Source organism: Anabas testudineus, chromosome 15, assembly GCF_900324465.2.
Source record: "Anabas testudineus chromosome 15, fAnaTes1.2, whole genome shotgun sequence".
Taxonomy (NCBI): domain Eukaryota; kingdom Metazoa; phylum Chordata; class Actinopteri; order Anabantiformes; family Anabantidae; genus Anabas; species Anabas testudineus.
The window spans coordinates 18757529-18783663 of record NC_046624.1 but is presented as its reverse complement, the minus strand read 5'-3'; the positions used below and the strand labels follow the sequence as shown (position 1 = coordinate 18783663).

The 26135-nt window shown below is 40.0% G+C and overlaps 3 protein-coding genes across 6 annotated transcripts; 2 read left to right on the top strand and 1 right to left on the bottom strand.

The window, feature by feature from the left end:
* The first annotated feature begins 5827 nt into the window (after positions 1 to 5827).
* Positions 5828 to 13082, top strand: zc3h15 (zinc finger CCCH-type containing 15). The gene is made up of 11 exons (XM_026356536.1): positions 5828 to 6030; positions 7742 to 7843; positions 8057 to 8168; positions 8316 to 8468; positions 8857 to 8948; positions 9287 to 9469; positions 9930 to 10010; positions 10135 to 10200; positions 10292 to 10402; positions 11536 to 11671; positions 11992 to 13082. Exons 1-11 carry the CDS (start codon positions 5956 to 5958, stop codon positions 12192 to 12194), a joined length of 1314 nt encoding a protein of 437 aa, XP_026212321.1. The 5' UTR covers positions 5828 to 5955; the 3' UTR covers positions 12195 to 13082.
* Positions 13083 to 13830: 748 nt separating this feature from the next.
* Positions 13831 to 20701, bottom strand: rbm45 (RNA binding motif protein 45). 4 transcript variants are annotated; one of them, XM_026354966.1, is made up of 12 exons: positions 20371 to 20701; positions 19574 to 19696; positions 19360 to 19486; positions 19058 to 19183; positions 18665 to 18730; positions 18170 to 18340; positions 17822 to 17951; positions 17079 to 17172; positions 16385 to 16542; positions 16000 to 16075; positions 15243 to 15381; positions 13831 to 14449 (listed from the first exon to the last, which is right to left on the bottom strand). In XM_026354966.1, the coding sequence occupies exons 1-11, from the start codon at positions 20644 to 20646 to the stop codon at positions 15265 to 15267; spliced, it is 1464 nt and encodes a 487-aa protein (XP_026210751.1). In that variant the 5' UTR covers positions 20647 to 20701; the 3' UTR covers positions 13831 to 14449; positions 15243 to 15264. The 4 variants fall into 4 exon arrangements, with proteins under 4 accessions (XP_026210751.1, XP_026210752.1, XP_026210754.1 ...); XM_026354967.1 differs by having other exon boundaries at positions 19109 to 19183; positions 20371 to 20700; XM_026354969.1 differs by lacking the exon at positions 18665 to 18730 and having other exon boundaries at positions 19109 to 19183; positions 20371 to 20700.
* A 1110-nt stretch (positions 20702 to 21811) lies between these two features.
* On the top strand, positions 21812 to 25518 carry LOC113158766 (cytochrome c). Its single transcript, XM_026354970.1, has 3 exons — positions 21812 to 21938; positions 23630 to 23804; positions 24524 to 25518. The coding sequence occupies exons 2-3, from the start codon at positions 23636 to 23638 to the stop codon at positions 24667 to 24669; spliced, it is 315 nt and encodes a 104-aa protein (XP_026210755.1). The 5' UTR covers positions 21812 to 21938; positions 23630 to 23635; the 3' UTR covers positions 24670 to 25518.
* The last annotated feature ends 617 nt before the right edge of the window (positions 25519 to 26135 follow it).

The window sequence follows — 26135 nt, the reverse complement described above, 5'->3', positions numbered from 1 at the left end:
GACTCTCACTCTCCACTCGTAATCTGGACTAGGAGCTGGAAGTCAGGATTCTTACTGCAGCATGTTATAAACACATCATTTCCCCATCTGCAAAGTGGGTGCTCAGTGGTTTTTGATGCAGAACTGTGTCTTTTGGTATCAATAATGAAGAAAGGCGGCGTTCAACAGAGGAACAACAGATCCATTTTTAATTCCATGACATTTCTGTAAAGCTCAATCTAAAGTAGGCTCTTATAGTCTTAACTAGGGGCTGATATGAGGGGATACCCCGTTTATTAAATGGATGCATTACTTTCCATTATTCAGTCTGATGTCAGGTATATTTGAACTTTTTTTCTCCACACACAGTTCATTTCTGGAGCTTTCCTTAATATAACATGATCTGAGGTGGAATTATAATTAGCCCCATTTTTCCAGAGCACTGTGTGAGCGTTTGTCCACATCATCATCATCTTCTTAACATCTAAGAATCTAATGTCATCCTTGACCTGGGAAACTGAAGTTATGGAAATAAAATAATCATACGCTCCGTTTAGTTGCAGTTCTGGAGCTCTCAATCAAAGATACGATGAAGTGAGCTTAAAACAACCTGTCCACATTCATCACGGCAGTTTCTCTCCTGTTATGTTTCTGCTTTGAGCAGAAGAATGTCACCATCCTGCAAAGCTCTGATTGCCTTGGTTGTTTTTCAAGTCTCTAATTGCACACATTGTTTAGAGCTGGCGACGTTTCCCTTTCAATTCAGCACACACGCACGTGCACATGAAGGCCAACAACTACTACATGCACCGTGAAGAAAAGACAAACAGCTCGACGTGGCTGAACCCAAATGGAAAAGCTGCTGTTTCAGTCACGACATGTTTAAGCGTTACGTCTCCACTACTTGCTGCCGCTCGACCACTCAGTGTTTAAATTACAGCTTGGTAGGTGGTAGGTAACTAAGTACAATTACTCAAATTCTGTACCTTAAAGTACAGTATTTGTACTTTACTGGGTTAGGGTTAGGATACTTTTACTCCACTACATTTATTTTACAGCTTTAGTTACTAGTTACTTTTGCAAATCAAGACTCTTAAGACAAAACAGTATCAGCTAATAAATTATGATGCATTATTAAAAACAAACCACACGTCGGCACATGAAGTGAGGAGGTTCGTTGTTCATTTGTAGGGCCGTTGTCTACGTCGGTTGGTGGTTTGTGGTCCCTGGATTGCAGCTGCCTGCACAAGAATTGAAGTTAAAAACTTATCAACTATTACTTTAATTGGTTAAAATTAGCTCAACCTTTTGCAGCTGTGTGGTTCTTATCTTTGTACCTTTGGCTCTTATTTTCAGTTAATTACTATAAATGCCGTATTTTTTTTAGCACAAGCATTAAATGCAGTACTGTGGAGTATTTAATTACTGTAAACGGTGGAGTATTTTGCACTTTCTACTAGTGTTAGTAGTATATTAGTACTAGTATCTACTTAAGTGAGCTTGTGTACTTTTACCACAGTTACCACCTGAATTCCCTGATTCAGAGCCTCTTTGTTCACTGCTATCAAAGATGATCTGATGAACTGAATCTCTTTCCATCTCCACCCCTTCTGCGAGTGCTACTCATCTAATACAGCTTTTCCCGCTCTCTCTCCACCCATTCGTACCATTTCTCCAAATAAATTCCTTTTTTCTGTGCTACTTCCTGTACCTGCAAGTAACACTTCACGTCAGAGGGAACTGACACTTTTCACCGGCTCTTCTGTCACTTGTCTGTACCTCTTTTGTACGTAGCTTTGGACAAGTGTAACTGTGAGTGTGACTCATATGTCTAATGTGGGATTTTATCTGAAGTCTTAATATAAAATATATTCAGTGCAGAAGAAGTGGCTGTTAAGTTGAGGTCCAAGTTCATCCATGGAAACAGCAGTTGAGAGAGTACGGCATCCGTTTACAAGCTTTTTATCATGTCACATCATCTTAATCAGCAGATGGTGTTTGCTCACTTTTCAAGGAGATGTAGATGTTCATCATGTCGTATGATTAAAAACCCCGAGCAGCTACTAAATGAACCTTGAGAGATGTTTTTCTTATATAATGACCTTCCTCATTTATGTGCCCATTGTTTCCAGTTACCAGCCTGTAAACCACCACCCTCTATTCCTCCCTGAGTGATTCAGTGCACTTCAATTCAATCTTCATCGTCTCTGTGGACGAATATGGTTTGCAGATGGCGTTAACAATAAAATGATGAAATAGAAATACACAATAAAAAAAGGCGGAGAAGCAATGCAGTAAAATATGGAACACAAGTAAAAGAGCTAAACCCAATGAACAGTTTCAGGCCACACAGACGAGCACGAGCCGATAAAAACCTGCAGGGAGTCAACAGCTGAATATGCTGCAATAAAGTGCTGCCAGTGCTCTCACCAAAATGAATTGGTGGTAACACTTGTGATTGACAGTAATAAGGTTTACAAACAGCTAGATTTTCTTTCTGCAGAATAATGGGGCAGCTAGTTAAAGAAAAAATGCTCCTAAGAACAGCTTAACGTGTTTAAAATAGGCACTGGAAAATAACCCCAAATTTCTTGGTCCATTATGTTGTTGTGTGGATATTAGGAGATATTTCTAGTGCACCTTCAAGCAGTGGGAAAGCACTACAAATGCGGCACCAATTTTTTTTCAGTCATCTAAAACATCAACAGTAGGCTAAACATCCTGTTTTGGTGTCAGTCCCTCAGGATTATCGAGCAGAGCTCTCCTTTCTAGATTCTTCATTTTGCACAGACTTTCAACCGTCACACGGGGAGAAAGAAATCCTGCAAGGGAGGAGAAATACACAACAATCTCTCTACTGACAGTAGCCTCAAGGGACCAGAGTACAATGCATCCAGCAGACAAGCTGTGTTATCAGTAAAAGGATATGATTCTCCCTTTTCTCTGATGGAAAAAAACGTGTTCTCTTGCTGTCAGTGTCACTACTTCTCCTGCTATTGCTCATTACCTCAACATAAAACTCAAAGCCTAATAAAACAAGTTCACGCTCGTTCTCTTGAGGTAGTAGGAAATGATCTAAAGTAAATGTAGAAAAGGAAGGTGAAGAGGAACGTAGGATTCACCAAAAAGGAAAAAACAAAGAGGAAATTACAACAGCTTCGGCACAAAATAACTTCTGGATTGCAGGGAGCGTCAGACGCTGATGAGATCTCAGCAGTGCGCCGAGGAAATGCAGGTAAGGTGACGGGAGGTCTGGACCTTTATGCAGCTCTGCACTCTTTTCCCATCTGCTGTGAAGTTTTATTCATCTTTTTCCTTTTCAGCAGGTAGTAGCCTGGGTGGGCCCGGTTGGAGGAAATCTTCTGTGCCCTTTTTTTCCACTCCTGGTGCTGGGCAGCTCCTTGATGGGGAGCAGCTGACGGCCGATGACCCTCTCAGCAGTCGGCAGCACAGACAAGGTGCTGTAGTTTGTCCTTGGAAGCAAGAGGAGGGCAAACGAGACTGAACACCGGGATGCTTTATTATCCCCTCAGAAGTACTGGACTGGGATAGGTTGTGCGGTGTCAAGTTTCCTCAGATGCCAAAGGAAGAAGATTGACTGTTGTGCTCCCCTAATTAGGCAGGAGGTGTTTTCTCTCCATCTGCAGGTGTTAGTGGGTTTAAGCGCGTGCATGTGTGCGCTCGTGTTTGCGTACGCCACGTGCATGAAATCTGCAGTAAAAGGTCGATGTTTGTATGAATATGCAGAAGCTGCTTATGGGGGAAAAATGATCTCGCAGCAGATATGGTGATTTATTAAGCTGTTCTCACACTCAAAGAGATCCACACAGGAAGAGAAAGAGTGGGAGTGGTAGCAAGAGAAAGAGAGAAACACAGAGGGAAAGTTTGCTCGAGGCAAATTACCCACCTCTGTTGTCTTAAAATCTATCCTTCAGCCATGCAAGTCAGGACTCGTGTCAATATAGATTATTATAAACACACAACCACACACTGACCAGTGAACTGAGCTGCATGGTGGACAAGTGCCATGCATGAAAAACATGTTTTAAATAAATATCTCCACATCAGATGAAATAAAACAAATTCGCATCAGAGCATGTGAGCAGGCACCGGAGAGGACACTAGCACATGGCTTCATATCACGATTACAGCCAAGGACTCTGTTACTAGATCAAATTCATTGTCTCACTCTGGGACTCATTAACTCACACTACTAGTGCTGTCATTATGTGGGCACCCAAACTGAGTAAATGTTGTCCCCTACACTCGAAAAACCAAGGCTCATTAAAACGAACGAGAGCAAATGAGAGCCCAAAAGGAGCCGGCGTGTGACCCATTTTGGCTTGTGCCTGTGTTGTAGTTTGCTGTATAAGTCATACACTCATCCTGAAACTGAAGCAGGATGCAGACGAAGGCCGCACGTGTCAAACGTGCCAAAATGAAATCACATTAGTAAATTAAGTGAAGTCTAATTAAATCAAGTTGAATCAGCAGCTGAAGCGGTGAAACTCCTGCTGGTCGGCTCTCTGCCCTGCAGACACGACAAGCTTCTGGTTACAAATGGAGGTTTTCTTCTTTGCGGGAACTCAAACACAAAAGGCCACAACACTGTTGTTGCTCTTCTTCTTCTTGTTCTGCTTTCTCCTAATTTCCCCCCAAAGCACTTAGAGCTCAGAGACTACCTACACGCCAACACAGCCAGAGTTGCCAGATACAGGTCTTAAATTTCATCCAGGCATTAGAAGGAATACCAGGGGTGCCTTAGAGGACCAGAAGTGTATAAAACCAAACTATTAAACAAGATTTTTTGATTTTTTGATCTGTCATGGTTTCTTAAAACATCCATTTTTGCCGCTCATGGCTTCACATCACATTGAATTCTCTTAACTCACCATTCAACTAATCATCTCCTGCTTGGCATCTCTGTTTTGACTCGTTTTTCTTAAACGGTTGGTGACTAAGTGATGCCATGAACCAAAATATAAGAGTTACCTGTTAGGCAAGTGACATTTTCTTAATGATTTTGCAGACTGCTTTTCCAGAGGTTTTGCATGCAGGCGGCTCTGTAATCACCAGATAACAGAGACAATACGTTTTTTCATTCTGGTGCTTGAATCCAACTAGTTGCTCGATGTCATTCCGGCATCTATATGTGTTGATATGTGTTGAAATTGTTAGACTTGACCACTAAACTCAACTAATCAGTGCTTTTCATATGTTTCAGCTCACCTCAACCTGCAGGTACTGCAACAATGACACCTGGCGGTTAATTACTACAACTGCAATTAAATTAGTGAGGTCTGAGTCAAGTCCAATTAGTCCAACGCTGTGTGACGCAAAAGTTGTTATGAATAAAAATACAAAGGCACTTTAATGGTAGTTAACAGTCTTTTCTGGTACATCACTTATTTTGTTATTATAGAGTCAGCAGCTTGAAGCCCAATTTCTTCTGTGGTCCAAGTGTTGCACTGGTTTTAAGCTGCTTTTTTAGTCAGCCTGTGTTGAACAAGAGCTTTTAACTTAAATTACACTTTTACTTGGTTAAGTAATGGTAATGTAAGATAGAAAATACATGCAGAATAAATTAAAATTAAATAAAAATCATCCCACTAAATGGGACTGACATAAGCAGGAGAAAGGGTGCTCATTAAAAGTCCAATAAACATGAAACATTTTATTATATAAATAGTATTTTAAATGCGAAAAGTGAATTATTAGCAGAAGGTAATGGTTTTGTTTTAGTTTTAGCAGGTTTTAGTTATCTAAATATCCGAATGCTTTGTGGACTCCAGTACCCATCATGCCTCTCTGCATGCGTGATGGCGTCACAGGACATCAACAACCCACATGTGGCCTACGGGCGCCGTTGCTGTGCCGTGTTAGCAACAACCGGGCTCCAGTCGAAATATCACATTATAAAATAAAGATTACACAGCTAACTGCACGCGTTCTGTTCACAGCTGAATTCAAGCCAACATGCCTCCGAAGAAACCCGCCCAGCCCGCGGGAAATAAAAAAACCCAAGAGAAGAAAAAGGAAAAGATAATTGAGGTAAAACAACACGAGTTAGCATGTCGCTGCTTGGCGTTAGCTTAGAGCTAACATACCGCTTACCTTCAGTGCTACATGAAGCTAACAAGTGAACACTAAAGTTACACTGACATCTGAGCAGTTGTCAGCGTTATCTAAAAGTTTAGTCCACATTTTGGTTAATCTGGTGCCGCTGTAACAAGAATTCTTTAATGATGCCGGGTTGATAATTGTGTTAATTTTGATAAATGTACATTGCTAGCTTACCGAGGCGGCCAGGCTACAAGGGCCGTGCCGCCACATCAGATGGTCCCAGTTAACCCCAATATGGTCCAGATTTGTCCTTAAAGTCTTAAACCGAAGGCAGAAGACCTAACATAACGGATTTAAGGTGTTTTATGTGACTAGCTTAGCTGTTTGATATATATAAACCCGTGTAGAACCGCAGAACAACGGGCCTGTGTCTGATCTGAACAGATGTGGGAACAGATTTGAGACATTTACGGTGAAAACGAGTCAAAGGTTAATGTTTTGTAAACTTAACGTGTTAACTGTTGTATCTAAGAGGACTCCTAATGCTGATATCGTTCTTATATCAGCAATAAAGTGATGGTACAGTGAACCATGACATATGGTCACAGCCCTTAGCCACCGGCTTGTTAGCGCTGGTTGCACTTCACCTGTTTAGTTTTACTACAGGTAAACTGAGCAAGTGTATTAGTGGATTAGCTCAGGATCCATCCATGATCTGTTTAAAAAGACCAAAATCAACCAGGAGGCTGCAACTAAGATTTACATGTCTTCATTAGTTATCAGATATTGTTTGTTCAGTTAATAATTTAGTTTGAAATTACACAAACAAATTATTGAGAAATGCTCATTATAATATACGTTTTGTCTAAACCAGCAGTTTTAAACATTCAGTTTACTTTATAATAAAGAAATTTATCAAATGCTCCTCTGTGAGAATCTAGAAACAACAAATATTTGATACAGGGTGATATGTTTTTCTATGTGACAACACCACACCGTGAAATCCTCACTGAGGATTCTTGTTTCAGGGGAAAGTTGGTAACGAAATCAGTCTCAAGTTAACGACTTAGTTACTACTGTTTGAGTAATGTGTGTTGAAGACTACAGCGCCCAGTAGCATGAGTTAACGGGTAGTTAAAAGCATTCATTCCAGACATATTCAACAGGTACATCTTATGACTTGATCGTTATTGACTTGGTCAGTTCCAGATACAGATTTGTTGTTGGTCTAATGGTTCTTGCTATTTTCTGTTGGTGTTATTAATAAAGAAAAAAGCCTCATCATCCTTTTAATGCCCTACTCATGTAACAATACTGTTACTAGTCTGGCAGTGTAAGACTTTACAATCAGACACACAACAGAACAACAGTTTTTGTGGGCCAGTGTATGCTGCTCTATTTCATGGTTGGCCTAGTCACATGGTGAGATTTTAATATATTAGAATTTGATGTTGTTTAAAGACACATGCAGGCGTCTGATGTGACTCTTAGCCTTGATCTGGAACTGCTCAGAATCACACTGTATGTGAGGTTTTTATTTACGAGCAGCTACCGGTGTGTTGCCTCTTATCCTTGTACAATATGGAAAACAAGTTTGCAGGAATGAATTTTTATTGATTTGGAACAAGTTACTCAAGGGATGTTACTGCAAGATAATTAATGTTAATAAATTAACATGTTGTTGTTGTTGTTTTTTTAGGATAAGACATTTGGCTTGAAAAACAAGAAAGGGGCCAAACAACAGAAGTTCATCAAGAACGTTACTCAGCAAGTGAAATATGGACAACAGAGTGCACGACAGGTTAGCATCTGCTTTTCTACTAACCTTTCTATATACATGAGTCTGTATTTTATTCACAAATCAAACACTGTTGTCTCTCTGACTCATTGTTTCTTTTGCAAGCTTGTTGACTAGATCATATGAACCTGTCAAGAGCTTTTAGTCTCCTAGTTATGTGTAGGAGATGTCTGTCTGTGTAGTCAGATGAGTACAATCAAAACTGTGTGTGTTTAGATGGCCCAGGCAGAGTCAGATAAGACCACTAAGAAGGCGGATAAGAAGAAGGAGTTGGACGAACTCAATGAGCTTTTTAAACCTGTAGTTGCAGCCCAAAAAGTCAGCAAAGGTAAGCAACACACAGGAGATTCATCACATGCATCTTTGCTAGTCTGTCATATTAGTGTTTCATTGTGTACAGTAAAGCTGCCGATGTAAATTAGACCAGTCTTCCATAAAATATAATTAACCATTGGCTGTTGTCTTGTTGCTGCAGGTGTCGACCCAAAGTCAGTGCTGTGTGCATTCTACAAGCAGGGCCAGTGTACCAAAGGTGATAAGTGCAAGTTCAGCCATGACTTGTCCATGGAGAGGAAATGTGAGAAGAAAAGCGTCTATGTGGATGAAAGAGATGAAGACCTGGAGAAAGGTTAGTGTGCAGTGTAGGTGACCTGGAGACTGCTGTCATTTTTCTTACTTTTAAAACCTATATAGAATTTTTCATAAACAGCCAAAATAAACTAATAACACATTTAAAGCTGTGACAGAAACAAGCTAATTTTAAAGCAAACATGTCAAATTTTTCTGCTGTTGTTCCTTCTTTGACGGTAAATTGATGGTGACTGGTAACGTAATCTTAATTCTTAGAAAATCGTGTTGACATTTTTTTACTTTTGTCTAGAATTTTATAAACCAAATAATCAACTGATTAATCTATAGGAGAACCTGCAGATTAGTTGAGGAGCAACCCGCTGATTAACAATTAACAACGAACAACTCACTTCTGTGATCTGTGCTGCCTGTTGTGATCTGTTTAGACACTATGGAGAACTGGGATGAGAAGAAGCTGGAGGAGGTAGTAAACAAAAAGCACGGAGAGGCTGAGAAGAAGAAAGCCAAAACACAAATTGTAAGTCTGTTCTCATGATGACTTGTGACTAAAGTTAGTTTTGATGGAAAGAAACGGTCCAGGACACGCAGAGAAGTAGATTATTACACAGAACAGACAGCGAGTTGAGAAAGTGTAGCAAGGATGGAGACGAAAATGAGGATCAAACCCAAATTTAAGGAGAAAATAAAAGCTGGGTAACAGTGGATGTTCTGGGTTTGGTTGTTATATCAGTTCCTAATCTGTGATGTATTAATTTTATTGTTGGGAGTCATGAATTAAAAGCTCAGCTGAATTCAGTAATAATTCAATTAGCTGTTGGTCCTTGAAGAATCTCTGCTGCTCTGTGTCGTCTGCAGGTGTGTAAGTACTTCTTGGAGGCCATCGAGAATAACAAATACGGCTGGTTCTGGGTTTGTCCGGCGGGGGGCGATACCTGCATGTATCGGCACGCCCTGCCACCTGGCTTTGTACTGAAGAAAGACAAGAAGAAGGAGGAGAAAGAGGACGAGATCTCGCTGGAAGAACTCATAGAGAACGAGGTACGGGTGATACCTTCTAAATTTGGTGTTTTTGGGTCTGAGCTCGAAGAAGTGCTGAAGGGGCAATATACTCGGTATGCAGAAACATACAACTACTGAAAACTACAAGTGCTTCACTTCTTGCAGAAATCTTTAAATCAGATGTGTTAACAAGCTAGTTTGTTAGGTGGCTAGCTAATAAGCTGACGTTAATATCATTGGGTGAGTAAACTTTATTCCTGTTGCACCTTTAAAAACATGTTACAAAGTGCTTTGAAACATTTGCATTAAAATATAATAAAACATGGCAATGAAACGAGGTCTGTCAGCACAGACTGGGAATAAAACATCATAGTCCGACATATAAACAAAGTTATCTTCAGAAGGCTCCAGTCTAACTCCCAGAATCCTCCATGAGACAGATTTTTACCCTGGAAGCAGTTTAATGTCGTCGTGTCCTGACATCTCTTCCTGTCTCCAGCGTGCAGCTCTGGGTCCAAACGTGACTCGGATCACCCTCGAGACTTTCCTGGCTTGGAAGAAGAGGAAAAGGCAGGAGAAGGTTAGAAGACATTTTATCAACACCAGTTTCAGGGCACAGCTCAACAGTCATACAAGTTTTTACTTCACATTTAAATCCTCAAGTTTAATTCATTTTATGTGGCTTCACTTTTGCTGATTAACAGGTGGATAAAGCGAGGGAGGAGATGGAGAAGAAGAAGGCTGACTTTAAGGCTGGAAAATCACTAGTGGTACGTCTGTCAGTCAAAAAACTGGGCCTCCCTTCATAGATTTTGACTTTCCCACAGTAACACGGGATTTAATTAAATCACACATCTACAGGTGAGCGGTCGCGAGGTGTTCGAGTTCCGCCCAGAGCTGGTTGATGACGACGATGATGAAGCCGAAGACACACAATACGCCAACCAAGACGACGAAAGTGACGAGGAACAGGTAACTTTGAAATCAGTATTAACGCGTTTATTGATTTAGTTGGAGACGGTTTAAAGGACTGTGCTCGCTGCCTCCTGAGCAGATGATAACCTCCCACAGTCGGCGGGTATTTAGTTTGTCTTCGTATGACTTCATATTGATTTATGCTTCACAGTCCCAGCACAATAACAGCGCTCATCATTTAATTGGTGTCCAATACATTTCTACATGTTTGCATTGTTGTTACACTATATAAATAAAACTCCAGTGCTGCCCAGTTATCTGCTGGTGCTTTTAATATTCTGAAAAGTATTTAAATATAAGCTTGTTCTGTTTTAATTAATCCCTCCATCCTCTGAACAACCTTGACCACTCAAAGAAACATCCGCTCTTTCAGTGGAGGACAGAAGTCGACCTTTTCACCAGAATTAACATAGGAGACACTTTTTATGGTCATTTAGTTCTCAAGCTGCCAGAACAGATAATGTAACTCTGACTGCACCGATCTCCAGTACGAGTGCTGAGAGGTTCATCACAAACGGAGCCAATTTTACACATTGAGCACATGAATTAAGCACTAATTCAAACAGAAACCGAGGCCAGAGGCAGACAGAAGCTCATCGACTTGATCACAGGTGATAGACAGGTGCAGTTTTCATGTTTAAATGATCTAATTCCTGTTGGATCAGAGTTGTCTGCCTTTTTACACAGCAAATCATTTGCCTGTTAATTACTTGCACCTGTTGAATATTTGTTTGCTGCTTTTTGGATTTAAAGACGGTCGATTAATAAATAACAAGTTGCCTGCAACAAGAAAACATTTAGCATTCATTCCTTTTGTTCATTCTTAATTAAAGTTGGGCTTTACTTTTTTTTCTAGTTGCAAAATGTTATTAAAAACATTTTTTACCAACTTAGTTGGGTTTTATTTTGGAATATTGACCAATTTATTGAGAAATGAATGCAAAACAATCTTTCCTAAAGTGAGTGGGCTGTTCTTTAACATGAAGGATCTTATCTTTTATTTTAGTGCCCACAACAAACAGACTGATTCTTTTACGTCGATAAAGTCAAAGACATTTTCTGTTTGTTTTGTTGTTGTTGTTGTTGTTGTATCATGCTCCTAAACTTGCTGTTTGTCATTTTTATTTCAGTTTGATACTACAGAGGTCCAGGACATAGACTTAACCCGTTTCGTTCCACAAGAGGTTGACAACACAGGCATCACTGTAGCATCTATGGACCGTTTCACCTCTCGAAATAAGTCTCAACCAACAGAAACAGAAAATGGTAAGAAAAAGGATTTCTGCTCCAAACTATCTGAAACCACCAAATAAATTCAAACCACAACTTAAAACTCCATTCAGACTGGTTTAACATGACATGGGAGGGGCAGATGAAATATGCCTGTGGTCCCTGGTCGAATGGATCATTCCACATGGGACTTAATAGTCTCTAGTTTCAGCTGTAATTATTACTGATGCAGATGAGAAATTAAAATCACAGACCAGCACAGGCATTTCAGAAGTTAATCCCATCAGAATGAGGCCTAAGATGAAACCGTGCACCTGTGATGCATCAATAACATAAACACGTTTTTCCATCTACAGAGGAGCAGGTAAACGGAGCCTGCGGCGGTGTGGAGGCCAATGGACTCTCAGGTGCGGAGGGTGGAGGTGAGGACGGAGGAGGGGAGGAGGAGGAAGAGGAGGAGGAGGAAGAAGAAGAGGTACCAGTGGATGAAAACCTATTTACAGGGGAAGATCTCGAGGAGCTCGATGAAGAACTCAACACACTGGCACTGGAGGACTGAGAGGGGGTGTGTGAGGAGGAGGAGGGAGCACGAGGTGGACGTTAGGACGGACTAAGTGACAAAGAGGTGGACTGATGGATGCATGGAGCTGAACAACCAAGAGACCAGATGTTTGAATGATTTTAATTTCAGAGACTCCAGTAAATAAAGCCTGATTATATCGTGACATCACTGCCTGTCTCTGCCCCCTCTGTTTCTGCATCGCCCCCTCACACTTCACCACAGCTGGGCCATTTAGGGTTTATCAGGGCCAACTCCACATGAATGTTGCTTGTCAGAATTTCCATTAAGAATTTGGCTGCTGTTGTGCACCATTTGTTGCCCGACAAACTCGCTGGCTTACTTAATTACTTTTGATAAATTAGACTTTTGAGGGCTTCTCTGTCTAAAGACAATTAAATATGGAAATGGTGATTTGTAAAGGGAGTCATTACAAGGGCTTACAACTGAAAGCACTATACCTGGGAGACTGTACTGTGGAAAACGGCTCTAAAAAATGATTTGTAACATTACTGATGGATGTTTAAAAGAGCTGCTGTAACCTGAAGTGAATCAAAGTGGGAATTTACCAGGAGTGATTGTGCTTCACCTGTTCTCATACCAAAATAAAAGCTGTAGTTTGACGATGTGAGCACTTGTGCTCTAATCTTCAGTAAAAAAATATTTTTTCTTATAGCTGAAGTTAAAACTCTGTTGAAGTCTTATTTTGTAAAAGGAACTAGGTGCAGACCTGGCTTCTAAAATGTCAACTTTATTTCTGAGATCAGTTTAGTGCTGTAATGAAAGATAAGTGCCAGCAGGGGGTGCAAACAAGCCCATTGCCAGCCCAGTATTGTAAATGATGTCATGAGTTGCCTCCTGAAGAAATAAACCATTACTGTACATCCAGTGTGTCTCTTCTTGGATGAGAAGTTGGACATCTTTCCTCACACCGTTACATTCACATAGACCTCATTTTATATCTCAGACACAAAGCTGCCTAGTGTACAGAGGTTTGTTGGTGGTGTTTAGATGAGCGAGTTCTAAAGGTGCTTGTTCTGTACATGCTGCCTGGAGCTCTTTAAAGAAAAGAAGTTCCTTCAAAGCATTCTTCAAACATCGCTTTCACAATATTGAGCTGTGAGAAGTCGATGAACGTGAAGTCGGTGTGAACTTGACCTTTGGCCATCCAAAACCTAATCAGCAAATAAACATAGAAATCATTAAGGCGGCTCATACTTTATAACATCTTCACAACTCAAACCTACCAGGTTCATCTTTATTCATATTTAATCACCACAGAGCTGAAGGGTTTTAACCTGAATTATATATCTTTAAAAAATCCTATTTAAAAACATAATTTCAGAGTTAGACATGTCTGATTAACTTAACATCTTCACAAGTTACGTTTCCCTTCTTCTATACATGAAAAGAAATCAGACGAGATCAAAGTAAATCAGAAAAACGGCCTCTTAAATGAATTTTGAGCTGTCAGGAAGCAGACAGTGCACCTTGTGCTTTTAACATCAAGGCTTCTTAACCATGATCTTTGACATTTCGCATCATGAAAAGGTTATTAAATCCTAACTGTTGGCAGCAATTACCTGTCCAGATTTTCATCAGGCAGATAAAGACAAGAAGAAACGAGACAGACTGGTGTGTTGAACTGAGGTTTTTATTTTTACTGCGACAAGGAAAAAAAGGTTCACAGTCTAGTAAACACCTTTAAACTGAGCTGCACATTGAAATTACAGGACGAAGCATAGGAGAAAAAAGGAAGGACCAGATCTGAACTACAAAACTGGAGATCCACCTTCATAAATCCTGTTTCTTTAAGCTTATCAACAGACTGCAGCCCTGTGCCCAGTTTTCAAAGAACATGTTTCCAACCACTTAAATTAAAACGTAAATCATGAGATTTTAAAAGTTAAATTAAATAAAAATGATTCTTCAGTTGCCTGTTGGTGTTTTCACAGCTGTACACTGATTAGACCAGCTGATAAGTAGTTTAACAGCTGATGCTGTGTACTTACAAAAAAAAAACACAAAAGCATGACACTGACCACAGACTGCACACGCTGTACATGTTGCTGCTGTTCACAGACTGTTTATGATTTAAACTCCATGTTTGAATGAAGTTATTAGTGAGTCACAACAAGGTCACTGACCAGAAATAAGGTCAGACAGGTGTCAAAGGTCGGGTCAGAGGTCGGGAGAAGGTCTTGATGTCGGTCGGTCTGTCAGGTCAGGTGTCATTGTGTCATGACAACAGTCGCCTGGGGAACAAGAAGCTGCAGTGTTATTCACAGGAAGAGAAACAACTCCACGGTCATCAGAAACTTGGTGTAGTGCTTTCAGAGGAGAGTACAGTGTGTCAACGACGAATGAAGCTCTCACACACATTCTACTGATGTTCACTAGGAGGTAAATATCTTTTAGACTGTGTGTCCAGAATCAGAAGCAGAATAAGCAGAATAGTTATGCTAGTCAACATCTGTTTGTCTGAAGTTTAAAAACAGTGTCACTGAGGGACAAGACTCTGCATGTTAAAGCAGAGCAGAAGATGACAGGAAGAAATCTGGTAGAGTCAAGTCTGTCATTAGAATTGAAACCTGTAGAAACCTGAACCCCCCCACAGCACATGCCTCCTGTCTAAACAGGAACAACTGACACCATGTTCTTAGTGAGTATGTGACTGCAACAGAAAAAACAGAGCAGTAAATACAGCTGCAAAAGGAATTTTATAGATTATTAGGTCCTTTGTAAACTAGAATCGAATCAGACTTTTTTATTATTTTATATATCTTTTTAAATATTGCTGTCTTCACTGCATTTCCAGGATCATTCAGTTGCAGTGAGGTGTCGTCATATGTCAGTTCAGCCAGTCTTACTCAAAACTACAGACCCCTTTTGTTCAATATTTGTCTTCACTAGGTAAGAATGTGAGCAGTGTGTGTGTGTTGACTTAAACAGAATGTGTGTACAGTATTAACAATACAAACATCAAAACACTTTGGTACATAATGTCCAGTTATTTATACTCCCTGCAGCAGAAAGTTTGACACTTACCGGTAATTTCTCTGGCGTGGTCCTAGTAGGTACGAGGGCGTTTGTGAGATTCCTCTCTGGGAGGATCAGCCAGCATCACCTTCAACTTTACTCCATTGATGAACCGTCCGTGAAGCGCTGCCATGGCATCATCTGCACACTGAGAGAGATGATGTGGAAGTGGAAAAACTCATGCAACATATGAAAGACTTTTTATTGTTGACAGACAAGATTTCAACATTATATCTGAACATCTGATATCTGAATATCTGATCTCCACACTTCTATATACTTTATATGACTTCCTGCCCATTTATTTTGATATTATTATTTCAGAGTCTTCATATGTTCTTTAGATCACTTTCTAAACTTGGACCCACCCATTCCATCGAGTATAACCTGGCCAGCGCCGTACCTGCTGTCTCATGATCTCACTGACCACCAGTCTACCGTCTCATTAATCTTCCTGGGTCAGTCGTACAGATAAGTCTCGTTTGTCACTGCCTCAACAACATGCCGCCAGCCCCACGCCACTGAGGAGCTAAATGTTTTTCAACCACAACCTCTTTAAACACAGACATTTTCTTTCCACCACAGACTCAGGGAAAAAGAGGGGGTTATTTAGGGGTATGTTGTTTTGTTTGTCAGCATGTGTCTCTGTCTACATCCAGAGTAACTGGAACTGTATCCACTCTATCCCTGTTGCTATCCTTACATTAAAGTATTTTTCTACATGTGGTATGGTTTTCACTATTCTAGGCTATCGGTTCAGTCTTACCTGTTTGTCTGCATACTTCATGTATCCAACCTTCCTCCCAGGAACCAGATGGACCTCAATGAGTGAACCATAGCGACTAGAAAGAGATGCAGAGAGAGACAGAGAGAAAGGAAAAGAACATTTACTTGTAAAACAGGAACATTTATTAATGCTGATTGTCTGCAGCATCGTATTAACTAAACATTACACAGTCATCTTAGAGCACTTAGAACAATGTTCTCATCCAGAGCAATCTTCAGACACTGAGCTTAAGAGTCATCGATTAAACCTCTGACCTTCTGGTTAATGGACCACCAATTGGCCATTTAGTGACATAAACATGCAGCACGTAAATGTAACTCATCTGCACATAGTTAAATTGTGAGCAAACACATGGAACATTTACCAGAAAACATCCTCCAGAACATCCAGGGGCAGTGGGGAGGGGCTGAACACAACAAACAAGCGCTCTTTCGTCTTGCTGTCAGGCGGTGCAAGCTTCTTCAGAGGGGGCAGGTTGACGTCTGTTTGAATTCGGGGCATTGGTGAGATGGTCGAGAAGCCCTGGAGAACACAAACAGACCAACTGGTTAAATACTGTACTGTCCATCTGGACATCACTCCCCAGGCTGTGTGTAAAATCTGGACCAATAAGAGTAATTAACAACTTTTCTTTCATTCATTATTCAATTTATAAAATGTCACAGGTGCCAGTAGAGAGCTGGAGGAATAATTACCCAGAACAGCAATTAAACTTGAAATATTACAGGTCACATTTTTTCTCTGAAGTTTACAAGTTTGGTTTACAATAATTAAATGTCTATTGCGGCTGTTTTGCAGAAAAACATTACATGACTCAGATTTATATTCTGCTGGAATCCAACAGATTTGTCAGTTAGTTAGTCTTTAAGTAGATTAGCAAACATCTGTCTCTGTAATCTTTCAACAACTGTGTAAAATGCAAGAGCAGTCAGCAGAATCTTCTTCAATTTTATCTTGTCCAAGCACAAACATCTGCTGTCACAGAAGAGACAGCATGGCTCAGGATAAAGAGCAAGGTGATAAAACATCACAAATCAGGCACTGATTAGCATACTCACAGGGGGTTTCATCACTTGGCTCGAGGATGGTCCGTTCCACACTACATTCATCATCTGAGCTGCAACAAACTGCATGGCCATGCGACCTACAGGACTACACACAAAAACAAAAACTGGTTTGTTTCAAGCTGTTCTGCAGTGATAGTGCTGCTGTATAAAGACACAGAGACATTCCCTTACAGAGATCAATTCTACTATTAAATATATCTTCTGCGTGGTATAGTAATGCTGTTGATATTATAAAATATCAGACAATGATTACTGTTACTATAACTGTTGGTACATATTAATAGAAAATACTTGGTGTCCGTACTTTGTGTATATTTTGGGCCACTTACTTTAAATTCATGCTATATTGCAGAACTCGATTTGCTACACAAAGACCTTACAGAAGCATATAGTCAGTGAAATAATCCTGACTTCTTACAGAGCTGTTTTTTTAGTGGACATGCTACATGCTTTTGCTTTTCTATTGCTGCTTCACACTATGTACTCAGTTGTTTATTACATAAAAACAGCTTGCTCCTTTTCTTTGTCATCTTCAGAGCACTTTGGGAAATAACCGTCCGGTCACTGTGGCCCACAGGGGCCAATAAGGTTACTCTTAATTATCAGCGACATTTTAGTCCCTTTTTTTAATTAATGGATATATTAACTTTAAAGGTCATTCTTACTACGTGCCTCCATTAACTTCTGACCCTTCTATAGAGACACAGTAAATGTATTTAATGTCAAGTGTGTACCTGCTGCGGTCCTCTCCGTCATCAACAAAATTTACTGAAAGTCTGTTGCCAGGTGGATATTCAAAGCCATTCAGCTTCTCCTTGGCGTAAACTGCTGATCCCAGGTTACTGTAGCGAATCAGTGCATGACCTGAGGGCACATAATATACACAGTACACACAACAGTCAACAGAATTAATATCTCACTGGAATTAGTACGTTTAGAGTGGAAAATTATAAGTTAGAACACATCAACATGAACAGACTCCATGAATAACAATACAATAATAAAGTACAGTAAGCCAAATTAACTGAAGTTATTCAGTTATAAGGAGAATTAAGACCATACATTGTTTTATAATCACTAACCTTTGCTTATTCCATAAGCATCTCTCTGCAGCTCACAGTACTCCATACCAGGAATAATGTCAAACAGTGCAAAAATCTGCTCCTGGGTCAGTGCAGCCCGTGTTGACATCATTAGGCACCGTGTAAAGTCCCCGGAGCGGAAGTCCATGACCTGGTAGTTCCCAGGGTCAGCTATGGAGGGAATAGGGAGCCCAGAGTCAGTAAGAGGACAAAGATGAATGCACGAAAGGATCCCCAAATGCAATTATATCAGAGACATTTGTTCTAGTTGTGATTAATTGCTTTTGGTGCACAAAATAAAATCTTCTTACTTTTGTGTTAGTCTTCTGAGATAATAATACCAATAGTACCAACAAGCTCTCTAATAACTCACTTGAACTCATCAGCTGCCTCAAACTGTATTTTGGCAGTAAATCATTTTTGTTATTCATTATATGATTTCCTAAGCCACTTGTATTAAAAATGCAAGATCTGCAGTTTTTTATTTAAGTTTACTTGCTAGCAGTCTTCCTCCCTGCGTTTCCTGGTGCATTGTTGTGTTTCTTGGTACATTACTGCCACCTGTAGATCAGCGAAATAATGTCAAACACTTGGGAGGAAAATTAGGACTCAATCATAAAAAAAATTGTGATACTAAAGTGACCCATTTACAAACTAGTTCTGGTAGGATATAAACTGGATCTAAAAGTTAAAAAAAAAAACACAAGGATCCTTTTAATCCTTTAATACTAGCTAATGGTTGGATTTTGGGAATAGTCCCATAACAAACTACATACACTTGCACTGCCATCTGACAACACACACACTGCTGTTTATTTAAAAAAAAAAAATTAAACCCAAAAATAGCAGAAAATAAATACTAAATTAGGATATGGAACAACTGCATACCCACAGGAAAGGCGTACTGGTTCATGGAGTCACCACCACCTGCATAATCACCTCTGGTTGTTCCTCCGCTGTAATCCTCTGATGCAGTAGACTTAGTACGGGGTTCAGCCAGGATGGCCCTGTAGGCTAAAAATGTTGACAATGTCAAATGTTCACAAAAAGTTAACAACACTGAGGAGTAATCCTGGCTGTAAACACTAAATATTCTGCTAACTGGATACAAACATACATTAGCACATATATCTTACAATTGTGCTTCTGCTACATCTATAACAAATAATGAAGCAGTAGCAGAATCTTACTTTTGTCACAGTTCTCGATGGCGAGGGCAGCTTGTGATGGTTTATAGTATCTCACGTAGCCCAGTCCTTTACTCTCCCCTGTGGACTTATTCTTGATGATGACGCAATATTCAATTTCACCATATTCCTGAAAAAGAAAGAGACAGAGAAAAGCATTACACACAGATAAATAGAGGTAATTAATGTCTCCAGGGCATCAGCATGTTTCACCTACTTTGAATGTGTTTTTGAGATCCTCCTCTGAGAAGGTTTTTGGGATCATGACAAAGATTCTGGTCAGCTCCTCGTCCTCAACGTCTCTGTGTCTAGTTGACGACCGTGACTGGGCAATAAACACCTGCACAACCAACCAGACAAAGAAATATTAATAGTGCAGGTGACAACTTTGTGATTCCAGATCTATTTGCATCACATATATCTAATAATGTATAAGGTCAATGTCAATTAATGCTAAATCCCAGTGGTTTCGCCTGCAGATAAATAATTTTGTTTTCTAAATGATTGTGTCTAAAGTGAACAGGAACTAGTATGCGTTGCTCAAAACATTTAATGATTCAGTCTATTTCCTTCCCACAAAGTTCTGGTTAGTCTAGTTAGATAATACACAACTCTTGCGATTCATTCAGTGGGAGATATTTTAAAATTTGATGGAGTCATGTGGATTTTACTGAATAACTAACACATTATTTCTGAAAAACATTTGAGCTTTTTGAGCTTCACCAAAAATTCCTTTACCTAAACTGTTTTGATGGCAGCAGAGGAATCCGGGATTACAAGTAATACATTAAATATCTGCTGCCAAACACCAGGAGAGAGTTTAGAGCAGGATTTAGTATTTTGGGTGAACTGACCCTTTTAGCACAGACGTCGCTCTCCAGTGTTGCTAACGTTAGCATGTTAGCTAAGCTACTGACTAGACGTTAGCCGGTTTACGGTTTGTTGTCTCATGATTTGACTTACACAGCATTAACCACAAACTGAAATGATCCTGCTCGCTGACCCGTTAGCTACCTTGATGGGTTTGGTCCCTTCCACCAGTACTTTTCCGTGCATTTCCTCCATGGCTAGACAAGCCTGAGAAGACCTGGCGAACTTGACGTAGGAGATGCCTTTTGACTCTTTCGTCTGTTTGTCTTTGACAACCCAAACTCCCTGAATGTCCCCAAACACGGAGAAACTATCCCGAAGCTCATCTTCGGTTATGGACCGACTGGTGACCACGAAAAGCCGGCTGTTAGGAGGGTCGTCGAGGTTCTCCGTGGACTGTTTAGGGGGATACTCCTCCATGTTTCCTTCCTGATGGTGGGGGAGCCGTTGGCGCTGCCTTCAAGCGCTCCTCGGAATTTGAAGAATCATAGCAGCCAGTACTCCACCACCCAGTGTGACCTAAAAACAAACACACAGGAGAATGATCACCTTTCAGCAAAAAGTAGAAATCATCAGTTATATTTCATTCATCTATACACCACATCCAGACACACTTTCTTCCTGTTCACGGTTCTTATGTTTTCATCTGTACAATACCAACAAAGGAAGATGCACCCAGAGTCTCCAGCAACTAAGAACCATTGGTGGTGTCATCACACATCATTCAGGCCTTTGAGAGACGGATCCTAAAGTCCATCTGACCTCTGATGAAACCCTCACTTGACCCCCACCACTTGGATTGGATAATGCCACCATCCACCTACTATCACTGACAAGCCCCGGGGAACAGTGAGGATTAGGTTTTTTCATTTCTTAGGCCTCTGTTGACACTGTTTTTATAAGTCATAAAGGACTAAAAACGAATTAACACATATTGATTTAAGCTTGAACTATGCTTCAAAATGTCTTGACAGCTAATAGGCGAGTGAGGGATAAGTAAGATGAGATAAATTTTATTAATACCCAAAGGGAAAGTATAAAGTAACCTACAAAAACATGAAATTGTAGTACAAGAACATTATAACAGTGTACAGTACACAGGTATATTTCCACTATTGCATGGAGGCACCTGGATTTATCTGGGATATTTTTTGTGTCTATATGTATTAGTAATTACTACACAAATAGTTAATACAATGAATAATTCACTTTTTCCACGATAACAGTAAAGAAATATATATTTAATGTATTAAAATATTTTCTTATAGAGTTACTTCAGAAGGTGCCCTTTAATCCACAATGGAAGTTACAAAACGGGCTGCAACCAAGACATACCACATGCTCCCTTCCCCTGACTCCTATCTCCTTTCCTATAACAAATAGGCATCATTATTTTTAATATTCTTAAAAGGAAGATTTTAACCGTGTGTGTCTGAGCTTTGTATTACCTAAACTAGCACATTTTTTAAAGTTCCTTTTAACCTAGTGGTTCGGCTAAGGTGGCCACTCTGATTGTGGACTCGTCCGGACTGAGGGGAGGACGTCCTGTTCCGGAGGAGATCGCCCTGCACGTGATTGCGTGATGACGTCAGAAGCCGGTGCCTCAAAAGTGAAGTGACCTTCTTTACGACCGTCAGACACCGCTCACCGGCTGGGAGAGAAGGCAGCAGCTGCACCGGAGTGCTTTTACCCTCGTGTATTTAAATCAAAAGGTACGATTTTGTACTTGGTAATGGCCACGTATATTGCGTACAAGTAATGGAGTCGTTTTTATTCTTCAAAAATGCTAACATACTAAAGGAATGATAAAGGAAGCGATACGTGGCTACTGTGTCTTATTGTTAGCTAGCTAGCTAACTAGCTAGCGTTAGCACACATGTTGGTGAATAGCTCGATTGCTCCTTTTGCGTTAATCAGCCTACTCTGATATTCCAGATTATTTCTCAGTTGTTATGGGGAATTACTGTGTTCTACTTAGTAAGTTAATGATATCAGACGTCCCTAGTATCTCATTAATTACGGTAAGCTAAACAGTTGACAGCGTTGAGTGCGGTATTCAGATGCCGACATTGAGGCATCCTTGACACCCTGCATGGGTGATATAAGCCCGGCTAACTCGACTAGCATGCTTGGCTTGTAATAGCTAGTCAACGAGTGTTGCCCTGTCAAATGGAGTAGGTGTACATGAAGTGTGTCATCTGTCTGTGCTTCGGAGCCGGTTTCGGTTTGTGGTGTTGGAGGCTGTACATGATGTCCTTGAGTCTTCTTGGGAAGGCTGAGTTGGCTAACCGGTAGCCCGCCATGTTGGACAACATAGTGAATGTAGCTAGATACGATCAATACCTGTACTTTTTACTTCGTTATTCTATAGTATTGTACGCCATATGGAATGAGAAATAGTTTACAAGTTCTACAACTCGTGATCTAGTTTAGCTAACTATCTGCTGTGAAGTTTCTGTTTTTGTAACGGTGTATGGTTGTTAGGTAGATAACGTTAGCCCTCAAATAAATGGCTGTTATTGTAGATCTTATGTATTATTGTTGTCCAAGTGTCACATTAGTTTAAATAGTTATGTTTTGCCTTGTGGTTGTTCACTAAGTTCACGTTGCAATAGCCAAACTGGGGGTGTTGCGCCAAATTGTGTACCCCCTGTAAATGGTCCCACAGTTACTTTAATCCTTTATCTTAAACCTTGAAACTTGTCATTAACTAGTATCGAGAGTAAGCTTCAGTTAAATATAGAAGAGATCTATCTAATTTTAGTATACTAGCTATTCACACGTAGCTATTGGCTCGTCAGTAACGTGAGGACAAAAGAAGCACAGTGACACATTTTGGCATAACACCGGTGTTACGTTACATTAACACACCTTCATCTTCTTAAGTACATTAATGTTGGCTCGTGTATACTCGGGTATTGACCTTTATCTAACACATTTAAGCTATTCACTCTGCTGTTAGCTCTATCGACTTAACAGTTGGCAGCTTTTCCTGTGCAGTAACCAGAGCTCAGGCTGTAAGTGATATAACTTGAGTTTATGGAAGCTAGGCTAGGCTAACATGTGTTAAATGTGCCTCTGCGCTGTTTTACTGTGCTGCTGTCATGTCGGGTTTCCTTGACACGACCTCTACGAGATGCCAGGTTAAAGTTATGACTTGTTATAGAATGTAAGAGCTGCAGCTGCAGGTGCAGTAAAAGTGTCATGTTAATTGACCTTCACAAGATGGCGCCGATCAGACTTGAGCACAGCTTCCTGCCATATACAAGTCTATGAATGGAGGAGGGACAGTTACATTTATGGGACTAAATACAGATGTATGTCGATATGTAATGATTTATTTTTATTTTATTTTTTATGACTTTGTGTCTTCTTCCTGTTCATTACCATTGTGTTTCTCCAGCTCATCATGGGAGACGTTGAAAAAGGAAAGAAGGTTTTCGTCCAGAAGTGTGCTCAGTGCCACACAGTAGACAAGGGAGGCAAGCACAAGGTGGGACCCAACCTGTTTGGTCTTTTCGGACGCAAGACTGGCCAGGCAGAGGGCTTCTCTTACACAGACGCCAACAAGACTAAAGGTCAGTTCAGTGCTTCAGAATGATGGTAATGTACCTAACCTTAGCAGTGATTGTGACAACAAGACTAAAGGTCAGTTCAGTGGTTCAGAATGATGGTAATGTACCTAACCTTAGCAGTGATTGTGACAACAAGACTAAAGGTCAGTTCAGTGGTTCAGAATGATGGTAATGTACCTAACCTTAGCAGTGATTGTGACAACAAGACTAAAGGTCAGTTCAGTGGTTCAGAATGATGGTAATGTACCTAACCTTAGCAGTGATTGTGAGTGAGAGCACACATATATAATTTAGTGATTTGGTCAGACAAAATTATAAATGAAGAGACTGTGTAGTCATTGTGAAATTATACCACCGTTTTCATTATTTTGTATTTTGCACATAACAAATGAATCAAAAACAATACCTTGAATGACTTGTTAGTTGCGGCCTTAATCTTGATGAAGTTTATATTTAATTACTTAGTATTAGATGTAGCTCAATTGAATTACTACCAATTTCAGTCTACTGGAACAAACAGCTAATGCTTTTTGAAACCTGCATTGTAGAAAATACAAACTTGTTGATTAGTTTTCAGTGGTCATTAGAGCAAAAGCACCATTATCAGTGTGTATTTAAAGATTTGCCTGTTGGTGGAACTTTAGCCACTGATATCAGATCTCTTGTTGCCCTGATTAAACAGTGTATCATGCTTTCCTCACTGATTGTCTGTGGTTCCCTAGGTATCGTGTGGAATGAGGACACCCTGATGGAGTACCTGGAGAACCCCAAGAAGTACATTCCTGGAACCAAAATGATCTTTGCTGGCATCAAAAAGAAGGGAGAGCGCCAGGACCTCATTGCATACCTTAAATCTGCAACTTCATGAGCAAGTCGTAAAATAATGAGAATATTTAATGCCATTATTTTGTTCATTTTTCAGCTTGCACATGCTAAATACATGGTTTTATGTTTTGTCATTTGTACAGCGTTGCATCTACGTTAATTGTTTGAATGGCCAAACATAAGACTTTAGTTCATTTTTCATTTTCGTTTTGAGTCTGTATGACAAGGACAGAACTAACATGAGTCAACACATCTGGTACATTCTGCCAGCAGAGCCATCAACTTCATTTTTAAAACTATAATGAACAGTTCTCTATTATCAGTTGCATCAGAGTGAATATAGGATGGAAAATTGTGGGATTCTTGGTGTGTACTTGGTGCTGACTTAAGCAGTGACAGATTTTTTTCTCGTCAGTCTTTACATATTGGTCTTTACTTGCCATAAAAACTCTTTAGATTCTGCAGACTGCACTTTTTTCCCTCTAAAACATCTGGATAAAAGCCCTTGTTGCTTTTTAAGACTTCTGACAGAATCTGATCTGTTACGTTACTGAAACAGCTTTTTTGAAAGACCGTTTCTACCCCAATACCTGCCATCTGATTCCTTACGAGGTTCTAAAAGAATCATGCTTGTGGAGCTGCTGAATCATATAGAAAACTGTTAATGGCACCATCTGGAGAGAGGGAAACTTTTGTTATTTACCTGGTTTCACAGGCCTGAAAGTGTTTTAACTTCTTTTACTGTACTCTGTAACATGTTTTTGATGGGGCTGCTTGCTGCCAGTGTACACACACCACTATATTGTATGTGAAAACATAATGTGGTAGCTATGTTGGTTTTGGACAGAATGGTTGGTGGATCATTAAAATAAAATTTACGGAAAAATATGAACAAAGTCTTCATTTTGATGTGTTCATTTTACCAACATTAGTGGGAAATTTCTCCTAATTAATATTAAATAAACCATGACAGATGTTTACTAGTCTTACACATGCTGAAAGGAGTATAAATAACATGAGCAGCATCTTAGCATCTTCTTTACACTCTTCAGTGGGGATTTGGCAGATTTTTAACTTGCATGCAATGGTTCAAGTTTTGGGAGTAAACTAATAAATGCTATTAAACTCTATTAAAACAGTTGCTTCTAGATGAACTCCTCCAGATGACATCATGAAGGGTGGAGTCTTTCAGTTCAGATGATTACATCAGAGGATGAACCCGTGTTATAAGAGCAATGAGATAACAACCAAGCTGTAAAACTCTAAAGGCAGAGAGGTGTAATAGCACGCATATACATCTGCTTCCCAAATTGGAGCAATAGGAAGTTGGAAAATAGTAAAATCACCCTTTAACTCGCCTTATTGTGTTATTTTATGACGTACCTCTTCCACAGACAGATGAATTATGTGTAATTCTCAGATATTTGATAAATATAAGCTCTGGACTAAAACTGATGACAGTGAACTTTTTTTTGCCCTCTGACCGAGTTGGACTGTGGTCATACCTGT